This window comes from Ursus americanus, chromosome 30 (genome assembly GCF_024610735.1).
Source record: "Ursus americanus isolate L20-20 chromosome 30, mUrsAme1.1.p, whole genome shotgun sequence".
In the NCBI taxonomy this organism is placed as follows: domain Eukaryota; kingdom Metazoa; phylum Chordata; class Mammalia; order Carnivora; family Ursidae; genus Ursus; species Ursus americanus.
Window position 1 is genome coordinate 5,174,447 of NC_142156.1, and position 10,169 is coordinate 5,184,615.

Here is a 10,169-nt window from a genome sequence, read left to right on the forward strand (position 1 = left end):
AGAGAGCGAGCGAGCGAGCGAGCAGGGGAGGCGGCGAGAGCCGGAGCGGCTGGCCGGGCGGCCGCGCCGGCGAGCGGACTAGCGGGTGGCGAGCAGCGCGGAGCGCGCGGGGCACCGAGGAGCGGGCGCGGCGGGCGCAGCGCTCGGCGGCTGGAGCGGAGAGGCCGGAGCGGCGCCGCCCCCGCCGCCCCTGCGGGGCCCCGGCCGGGAGCCCGACGAGGGAGGGGGGCGGCATGGACCGGCGGCCCCGGGCGCGGGGGGGCTAGGCCACCGGAGGGGCGCCCCCCGTCTCGCCACCGCTGCTGCCGCCGGGCCGCCCTCCGCAGCCGCGCGCCCCGCCCGCTCCAGCCGCCCCCGGGGCCGCCGCCGGCCCATGAGCCCCGACCTCAAAGTTTGCGGCGGGCGGGCGGGCGCGGATCCTCCAAGATGCCGTTCCACCCGGTGACGGCGGCGTTGATGTACCGGGGCATCTACACCGTGCCCAACCTGCTGTCGGAGCAGCGCCCTGTGGACATCCCTGAGGACGAACTAGAGGGTGAGTGCCCCGCTGGGACCCCTGCCCGCCGGCCCTCCTACCTGTGCGCCCAGGTGAAGCGCGGACTAGGGGCGCAGGGGGCGGGGGGCCGTCCGCAGGTGCCGGCTGCCAGGTGGGCGTTCCAGAGAGCAGCTGCGCGGGGAGTCAAGACCAACTCGCACCTCTGGGTGCCGCGGTGGGGGTAGCCAAGGCGGAGGGGCGGCGCAGCCCCTGCCCGCATGGTCCCCCGCGCTGCGGAAACTTGCCGAGCCCCGCAGCAGGGTCACGGGGCCGCGCAGTCCGCGGTGACGGTGCGGCAACGCGACCGTCTGGGTGGGGGTCCGAGCTGAGCCCTCCGCGCGGGCCCGGCCGGAGCACCCGCATCCTGATCCCCTCCGCGGCGCCTGCCCGTGGCTCTGCGCTTGAATTGACATTCCGCTCGTGTCGCTTTTAAAATCCAATCTGCTCGGGCAGCCGGAGCAGGGGAGAGGGCGACTGCCCTGCTCTTGCCGCCTGCGGGTCTGTCCCCAGTCCCTCCTGTGCCCTTAGCCCCTTCAGCACAGCCCTGCGGGGACCCCCAGCCCAGAGCGCTGGGAGAGCGGCCCAGGAGGTGGTGGCAACAACAAGTGGCCAGATTGGGCGGCTTGGTCGCGATAACCAAGCCTGGAAGGGAAAAGCAGAGGCTGGGTCCCAAATCTGTTCCCCCCCGGAGTCCCTCTGCCTCTCAGCATGAATGGGGACGTTAGGCAAGGGGCTAGGCGAGATCAAAGCAGAGGTCAAGGTCCGGGGTCCCTGGACCGAAGATTCTGCAGAGCAGTGAGACCCCTAGGGCCTGCAAGCTCTTTCCCTCCTGGGCTGGGGGCAGGTTCTCGGGCCTTCCATCCCCCAGACCTCCTAGGGCCCCATTTGGAGTGGAGTGGGGGTTCTGGGCTGATAGGAGCCTTGGACCCCTGGGATCCACTTATCTGCTGTTGGGTGAGGGACTGAGATCGCCCAGAAGCTGGGCCTCTCTTCGGTTATCTTGGGTTCGAGGGTCTCTGAGATCTGGGGCGCATCAGGGCTTGGGGGGTGCAGCTGAGACACCAGTGCAGTCAGGGATGATGATGGGAGCACTGGGGGAGGCATGGAGAGAGGTCTTCCCTCATCCCCAACCCTGGAGAGGGTAGACCTTGCGGGAGTCAGACTGGGTGAGGGGAAGTTCAAGAGGGAGAAGGTAGCTAACCACCCCCCCCACCCTGCACCATAGACGATGAGCCACCTGCTCCTCTCAAGTCCCCTGAAAGCCCCCAGAGGCTGGCAGAGCCACAGAGATGGGGTCTGGTGTCTGATGCAGGCAGAACAGAGACATGCGTGCTGCTGCTGGATCTCTGGCCTTGAACCCCAAAGCCCAAGTGTCTGCCCTGTCTGTCCAGGGCCTGGGAAAAGGAGGAGGTGCAATGAGGGCCAAGAGGGCAGGAGATGGGGCACAGGCCATCTCTTCCCCACCATTGTCTGTTCCTGCCCTGGGCCACCCCGAACCTCCTGCCAGTGTCTCCCTCCACGGACCCTCCTCTATCCCCTCCTCCTGGCCACTTGGGCAGGGGACAACGTTGTCCCCCCAAAACCCATGCAGCTTCCACCTCATTCCCTACCCTTGCTTCCAGCACCCCACCATGATGCTGGCAGCCCTGCTATGGGCCTGGCTGGGTCTCTCCTCTCTTGATCTCCCAACCCTGGGATGCAGACCCTGAGAATCTGAGAAGAGGCTGGGATGCAGAGGTGAGCGGGCACAGGGAGGGCAGTGCAGGGGTGAGGAGGCCGCAGGCTCCCCTCGGGCCGCCTGGTGGACACACTGGCAGGAACCCAGCAGCGTTAGTCACCAACCACACCAAACGCACTCCCTGCTTCTCTCCTGTCCCCTTCTACCGGGCCCTGAGGAGCAGAGGGACCCTATCGCAGGGGGCATCTGAAGGGCAGGGCCCTCCTTGGGGTGACCAGGTGGGGGTCGTGGAACAAGCAGGTGCCTGGGTGGCCCCAGCCTATCTCCTAGCCTGTGGGCAGCTGTCCTCCACAGCTGACCCCCTTCTTGCCTATAGGCACCCCAAAAGCACTCCTGGGAGCCCACGTCTCTGCAGGCCCTGGTGGTCCTTTAGTGCTGGGGGTGGCTAGAAGAGGTGACACCCCTCCCCGCACCCCACCCAGTGCCCTGCACTTGTGCTCCTGCCCCAGGGCAGTCTGGGTAAGATCCAGGTCCTTTGCTGAGAGGACACCCACCGGGGGGGGGGGGGACCCACATGTGCAGAGATGAGGAAGCCCGGCAGTTTGGGATGAAATGCTGCAGACATTACATGCCTGCCGCAGAAATCCAGGGGGCGGTTAATCTGAGGGGGGAGTGGGACCAGTAAGGGAGGTGGAGAGCCCAGGGTGCACAGGGTGTCGACGAGGGCTTCCCAGCTGGGCAGCACCGGGCTCAAATCTCTACACCCTCAGCTCACAGAGTGACCTTGGACAATCACTTGTCTTTCTTGCCTCGGTGTCTCCATCTGTAAAAGGGGCTGCTGGCGACAGAGGACACAGCGGAGGCGCTTGTCGAGGGGCCTGGCACGCAGCGGGAGCCTGCGGACCCAGATGCTGCAGCAGGGAGGCCAAGGAGGGGGGTCTTGCAGGAGTAAGAGCGTGGAGTGTGGAGAGATTGGTGAAGCTCTTGAGTTAGGGACCCAGGATGTTCAAGGGGACGGGCCAGGAAGGTGGGCTCCGCGAAAGGCTGGGTAGAAGAGTCCTTGAAGGTCTGGCAAAGGCATCTGGGGACCTGTGGCCCCAGGGAGCCATGGGTGGCAGTTGGCAGGGTGGACATGGCTAGGCAAAGCTGGCCTGGAGCCTGTCTGACCCTGGAGAAGGAGACACACAGGCTTTCCGCTTCCCCCGTTTCTCAGTCCCCCACCCCGGCCACGACACACACACCCAGCGAAGCCCCCCAGGGTCTGCAGGAGCGCGGAGGCTAGCCCCTAGTGGCATCAACGGACTTGAGCCCCTGAGGGTAGGGGTGTGGTGGCCACAATCCCTAGCTCAGCCCTTTCTGGCCAGAGAGAAGAGGAGGGAGACAGACAGACAGACAGGCAGACAGCCACCAGGGCAGGGTTCTGGGGTTGGCACTTGGCCTGCTCAGTCAGACAGTGGAGCCCGCATTGAGAGTGGCCAAATAGGGCATTCAGAGTATGGGGGGGGATGGGGGAGTCCCCTATCCTGTCCCTTTCCCTGCAAGCCCAGAAGCCGCCTCTGCGCAGACCGGAAACTCAGGGCCGCCAAAGTGGTGGGGCGTGGGGCCAATGCCGCGGAGCATGGCGGCGGCTGCAGAGGACAGACGCTGCCCCGCTTCACGAGTGACCTCCAGCATGTGCACCCTGTCTCTGGACTCCAGCTTCCCGATGGAGTGCAGATCCCCCTTGAAGCCTGTTGGGCTGCCTCAGGGTCTGTCACCTGCCCACATAATCCAAGATTCACCTGCCCTCCACTGTCTCCCGTCCAGCCCGGCGCGTTTCCTTTGGGCTTCCAGAAGAGCATGAGGGGCTCCAGTTGAAGCAGCCACACCTGGCCCCTACCAGGGTGGGAGGGACAGCCTGGACCCCAGCTCCTTGCAGGGGAGGGGGCCAGCATCCCCTGCAGTCCCACTGTGTGTCGAGGGTTTTGCCATCCCAACTCGAGATTTCCCAGTGAGCCTCTGCAGAGCAGGAAACTGAGGGACCCAGAAAGAAAGAGTGCTTGACCCCGGGTTCCTCCTTCCAAAACCAGCTCCTCACCCAGAAATCTGGGGATGGTACCCTCAACCCAGCCTTCAGGATTCTCCTCTTCCGTGGTGGCCCGTAGGGTGGGTTGGGGTGGGATCCTTGGGGGGCTGGACAGGGGGACAGCATCCTCCACCTCCCCTCATGCTTCTCGCCTGCTTGGGGCGTGGAAAGCAAACGCTTGCTCTTACCAGGATTGTTTGTAGACTAGGAGTAAATGGGCTCTGAATGATGGCCTCACACCAAGTAGCCCGTGAACTTCTGCTCAGCTCTTCTCTCTGGGTGCTCCGGAAGGGCAGGCTCTCCGGATCAGCCATTCATTCGTTTAATCACTAGTTCAGCAGATGTTCATGCTTGAAAGACAGGCCCTGTTCCAGGTCTCGGGGCCCCCGCGGTGGCCCCCGGCCTCATGGCACTCGTGGTTCATCCACAGTCCCGTGTGATCAGTGCAAGGGCAGAGCGGGCTCTGTGGGAGCCCAGAAGAAGACCAGAGTCCGCTGGGGAGCAGGGAGGACATCAGGGAGGTGGTGTCGTCTGTGCTGGGAGCCTGAGATGCACCAGCGTTTGCCGCGAGGGGGAGACCTCCCCGGCAAAGGGAGCCCTGTGTTCAAAGGCCTGGACGTGGAGCGATTCTGGTGCTCACCGGGCTGAAAGGGCCCCTCGGGCTGGAGTTCAGGACACCTGAGGTGGCCAGAGCCTGGGGCTGGGTCAGGAGGGCAACACTGCCGGCCAGAAACAGAAGTGTGTGTGGTGGCGAAAGTGCTAGACGGTGTGCCTGTTGCGTAGTCCGTGCCTTAACCCCTACCTAGAGACTTCTAAGCCATAGGAGCATGTTCCCGCCTCCGTGACTGCCGGCCCCCGTCACGTACCTCTGCTGGTGGGGAGCTCACCCCCTTGTCAGTGGCCCAGGAGAACACTGGGTGGGCGTTGGCCTGGAGTTCCAAGTCCAGGGTTTATAGAAACCCCTGGGCCTGGGCCAGATCACCCACTGCGGCTGCTTTCTGTCCTAGGGGCCCCTGGTTAGATCAGATTCTCAGGCCCAGCCGAGGATGGGTGGGGAAGATCCAGAGTCAGAGGGCCTGGGGGCTCAGGCCACTCGGCTGAGGCCACCGCCTCTGTCTTGGCCTGCGTGTCATCTGGTCTAACCTCCGGGCCTTGTGTGCCGACACCAGGTAGGAAGAGCCTGATGAAGTTTGGGGCCTTGACGCACGCTACCCTGCCATGGCCCCTAGTCTGCGTTGGGGCCAGCGGGATGAGGGAATAACCCCATGGCACAGGATTCCACAGTCAGTTTTAGGGGTTCACAGACCTTTAAGGCCAGGCCTGGGCCGGCCAGATTCCTGCTCTCATCAGAAACAGCCTTGACCCCAAACTGACCCTGCACTGGCTGTTTTGCCTCTCCATGCCTCAGTTTCCAGGCCTGCAGTGTGGAGGATTTTCATCTGTCTCTGCTTCCAGATACACCCACACCCATATCCAGGGGCAGGATTCTGCCTGCTGAAGTCCCAGCCAGGGTGAGAGCTCAGGCAAAGGCCAAGAGGCTGGCAGGTGAACCAGGATGCTGGAGCAGAGAGGGTGGGAGTGGGGTGAGGTTCCCTTCTCAGCCAAAGGAAGATGCTCTTTATGGCTCTTCCTGGGCTGAGTGACCACGAAGGGACAGCAGGTAGAGTGAAGGTGAGCAGGGAGAGGTTAGGACCCCAACAGCTCCTGAACATGTCTGGTAAAACCCTTGTCATACTCAATCACTCCTGGGCATTCTACTGTGGGTGGGACTGAGTCTGGCCCTAAGTCACTCCCTGCTCCCAGCCCAGAGCATTGCTCTCCACCCCTGAGTCACCCAGGTCCTCAGGCCTCCATCTCCCCTTCTGTACAATGCAGGGGACACTCTCCACATCTGAGCAGGGCTGGGCTTTCTGGGGCCCCTCCATCCAGCCTCCGCTTTCCCCCAAACCTTGGGCTGGGGAGGCAGTCTCTGCATGGAGCCGTCGCCCCGTTAGCCCCATTAGCCCAGAGCTGGAGCTGGTGGCTGCCTCACGGGGTGCTGGGGTGCCCTTAAGGAGTGCCGGCTGGAGTTTCCAAGCCGAGTCCAGGGGAGGAAGCATGCGATGGGGAGGAGGGGAAGTGGGGGATGGAAGGAGTAAGGGGTGGACAGGGAAGCCTTTGGCAGCTCGAGGAGGCCACCGCTGCCAGGCCCCGGGAGCCATGCTTACCCGCCACACGGGGTCGTCGTGAGCACACCCTGAGAGGCTGTTGGAGTCCGGTGCTTGGAGAAGACCCCCCCCCCCCAAGGGTGCTCTCGGCAGAGCTGCAGGTCTGGGCATACCTTTGCTGCCCGGCTTGGCTGGCCCTGAACTCCCGGAAGGCAGCGCTGTGGTGGGCACTTGGGCCACCTGCCACTGGTCTCTGTAGTGGATTCTAAATGCTGGGCTCGGGCTGTGGGATTGGGGATCCTGGGGGCCTAGGGAGGGGGGTGTTGGGGACAGAAGTGAGGTCCCAACCCGCTCTGCTCCCCCCACAGAGATCCGTGAGGCCTTCAAAGTCTTTGACCGTGATGGCAATGGCTTCATCTCCAAGCAGGAGCTGGGCACGGCCATGCGCTCCCTGGGCTACATGCCCAACGAGGTGGAGCTGGAAGTTATCATCCAGCGGCTGGACATGGATGGTGAGCGCCAACCCCTGCCTCTGCTTCCTCACCCCTCACCTGGGCCTCTGAGGCTGAGCCCACCCTGAGCCTCTCCCTCCAGGCACCTCCAAGCCCCAGGCAGGAGGCAGCCAGGTCTGGTCCCATTTCTCAGCCTGGAGAACAGAGGCTGGAGTGGGATAGCCCCAGCCACACCCACACACGGAGGTTAGGGGCTCTGCCTCTCTCGCTCCGCATTCCGACCAATTTCTTTTTTTTTAAAAGATTTTATTTGTAAGTCATCTCGACCAGCAACTTACAACCTTGAGATCAAGAGTTGCGTGCTTTACTGACTGAGCTGGCCAGGGCCTCCCGAGCAATTTTTAAAGGTCCCCTTACCCCAAATAAAAAGTCATTTAGTCATATTTGCCACCTGGCATTTTATTAAGGAAAACCTGGTAAAAAAGACCGGTGATGTCCAGTCCTCTCTTCTCAAATCCCCACCCCTGCCACGGGGCTCCAACCCTGTCTCCCCTCCACCCAGAGAGCAAGGAGCGGTCCGTGCGGACTGTGCCCTGAGCTTTAGTTCCTGTCTGTGTGGTGGGAATGTCAGGCCCCACACCTGCTGGGAAGCCACGTTTCTGAGTAAAATGTGAGGCTCTCCCACGTGCTCGGGCCCACCTGCTGCACTCCATCTCCACTTTGCCAGGTGGGGCCTCATCATATTTGGTGGTTTTACTCCCTGAAAATAACTCAAGGCTCAGAGACGGTGGGACCTGCCCAAGGTACCACAGTGACCCAAGGTGGCCCAGACCCAGCCCAGTTTGTAGGCTGGCCCACTGATTGGACCTGTGCCTGCTCTAGGCGATGGCCAAGTGGACTTTGAGGAGTTTGTGACCCTCCTGGGACCCAAGCTTTCCACCTCGGGCATCCCAGAGAAGTTCCACGGCACTGACTTTGACACCGTCTTCTGGAAGGTATGCACTGGCTAGTTGGGACTTAGGGTTGTGCACACTGTGGAGGGCTGTATCGGGCCAGTGAACAGCCAGGGCCATACTGTAAAGGGGGATGACTATTCCAGGCTTTTGTCTCCTGGATGTCTTACCTCCCAGAGTGCCAAGGGCTCCCTGGAGGAGGCTGGTGTGGTCAAGGACTCAAGGAATGGAGTAGGTGGTTTCCAGTCCTCCAGAGTCTGGAGACATGTCACTGGGCTCGTGCAGGTGGAGGGTGCTGGGAGGCGGCCGTGGTGGTGGCAGTGGCCAAAGCACTGTGTCTCCTCCCCTTCCCAGTGCGACATGCAGAAGCTGACCGTGGACGAGCTGAAGCGGCTGCTCTACGACACCTTCTGTGAGCACCTGTCCATGAAGGACATCGAGAACATCATCATGACGGAGGAGGAAAGCCACCTGGGCACCGCTGAGGAGTGCCCCGTGGACGTGGAGAGTGAGTGACGGGCCCCCGGTACCCCCATGGGCAGGCCAACTGCTTGGGCGGTGGGGGGGAGCGACCAGGGTTTGCAGGGGCGGCTGGGGCTCCTGGCCCGCCCCACGCCTTGCGTCCCTGCGTGTCCCGTGGGACGAGCCCACGTGCGGAAGTGCAGGCGGCTCCTGATGCCATGCTTCGCTGTCCCCGTCTGTCTCTCTCTGGTGCTCCCTGGCGGGCGGCCACAGCCTGCTCCAACCAGCAGATCCGCCAGACGTGCGTGCGCAAGAGTCTGATCTGCGCCTTCGCCATCGCCTTCATCATCAGCGTCATGCTCATCGCCGCCAACCAGGTGCTGCGCAGCGGCATGAAGTAGACGTGCGGGGCACGGGGCCCATCCGCACCCGCCAGCGCCCGCAGTCCTCTCCCGCACTGGGCTCCCGGGGCCACCGCACGTCTATTTCGGGGCCTGGACGTCCGGCAACCCCACCCCACCCCACCCGCCCCCGCGGGCCCTTGCATGGCGCCGTGGCCAGGGCCTGGCGGCGGCTCTGACACCAGTCCCCGGCCCCGCCTGCACCTTGCCCACCCCGGCCTGTATGTAGCACTAGCTCTTCCCTCGCACTGTCCAGGGGCCCCTGGGAAATTCAGGAGGCATTTGTACAGGGTTCAGGAGCTGATGCGGTCACTTAGGCAGGAAGAAGTACCCTGTGCCCAAGGCCACACAGCCAACCTGACCCTGGTCCCTGAGACTTGCCCAGGGCTGTGGGCAGGATGGAGATGGGGGCAGGAGGCTTCCTCCTGGAGAGGGGGTGAGCCTGGGGTCTCTGGGGCCCTATTCCCTGGCCAAGCCTGAGAAGGCCCCTGGCCTTCTGTGGGGTCCCCTTCTCTGACCCTCCTTAGACTCAAACCCAGCCTTCCTCCATGCACCTGCTGTGGCCAGAGAATTTGCCCATTTCACAGATGAAGACCCTAAGGCCCAGAGAGCCCCCAGATTCAGTACCCCCTTCAACAGGGATTTTCAGGAAGGGCAAAAACTCATAGCAGATGGGGCATCTGAGGTGGTCCTGCAGTCTCTGTGCCCTCTGAGCCCCCAGTCTGAGGCCCGACGGCCTGAGGACCACATTGCCCACCACCCAGCAGAGTCTAGACCCGGAGTGCAGTGAGGAGGGAAGCAGACCAGGGCTTGGAGGCTCCATATCACCTGAGCAGCCTGTGCGACCTCCCCATCAGCCCCGGCGGTCCTCCCGGGCAGAAGCCTTGGGAGGGGCCCTGTGTCATGCTGGGCTAAGGGGCTTGGTGTAGCCCAGCACTGTCCGCACCAGGAAGCTCAGCCGGGCCACTCCCCCAAGTCCAGGGCCTGTCCTCCCAGGACCCCAAGTTCTCTACACTGTCAGGCCAGAGACACAGCTCCCACCGTGCCCCAGCAGTGCCGTCTCACGTTCGGGCACCAGCTCCGCGTGGGCAGACTGAGTCCTCGAGCTCCTCTCCCAGATCTGGAGCCCCCTTTCACCTGGGTGACCATCCCCGCCACAATGGCGCACCCTCGGCCGGGCCGTGCGAGCCTCTGCCGGCCCTCCCGGGAGAAGGGCAACGGCACCCCTCACCTAGCAGAGGACCTCATCTCAAGCCCAGTCCTGCTGTCCTCTGACCAGGGGCCGAGGCGCAGAGCCGAGGGCGCCAGGAAGGGAGGAAGCCCCACCACCATGGTGACAGACTATCTTTATAAACATCCAGAAGGAAGTTTTCTCACTCATCTTCTCAAGACGTCCCATGAGGGAGGGAGGGTGGAGATGCGTGGAGCAGAGCTAGGACCAGGGCTGCACCTGGCAGGGAGACTCTGGGGCCTCTG

General features: G+C 63.3%; 1 protein-coding gene across 1 annotated transcript; it reads left to right on the plus strand.

Annotated features, from left to right (window-relative positions):
• Positions 1 to 426: 426 nt before the first annotated feature.
• CABP7 (calcium binding protein 7) lies at positions 427 to 10,094 on the plus strand. Its single transcript, XM_087857158.1, has 6 exons — positions 427 to 647; positions 1,064 to 1,161; positions 6,794 to 6,937; positions 7,760 to 7,872; positions 8,185 to 8,338; positions 8,566 to 10,094. The coding sequence occupies exons 1-6, from the start codon at positions 427 to 429 to the stop codon at positions 8,691 to 8,693; spliced, it is 858 nt and encodes a 285-aa protein (XP_087713284.1). The 3' UTR covers positions 8,694 to 10,094.
• Positions 10,095 to 10,169: the final 75 nt, after the last annotated feature.

Bases quoted from the DNA above. Each gene is read 5' to 3' on its own strand.
- CABP7 (XM_087857158.1), top strand. From the start codon at position 427: ATGCCGTTCCACCCGGTGACGGCGGCGTTGATGTACCGGGGCATCTAC. The intron at 648-1,063 runs GTGGGCGTTCCA...CTGTGCCCTTAG, and splicing joins CCGCAGGTGCCGGCTGCCAG to CCCCTTCAGCACAGCCCTGC. The intron at 7,873-8,184 runs GTATGCACTGGC...TCCCCTTCCCAG, and splicing joins TTGACACCGTCTTCTGGAAG to TGCGACATGCAGAAGCTGAC.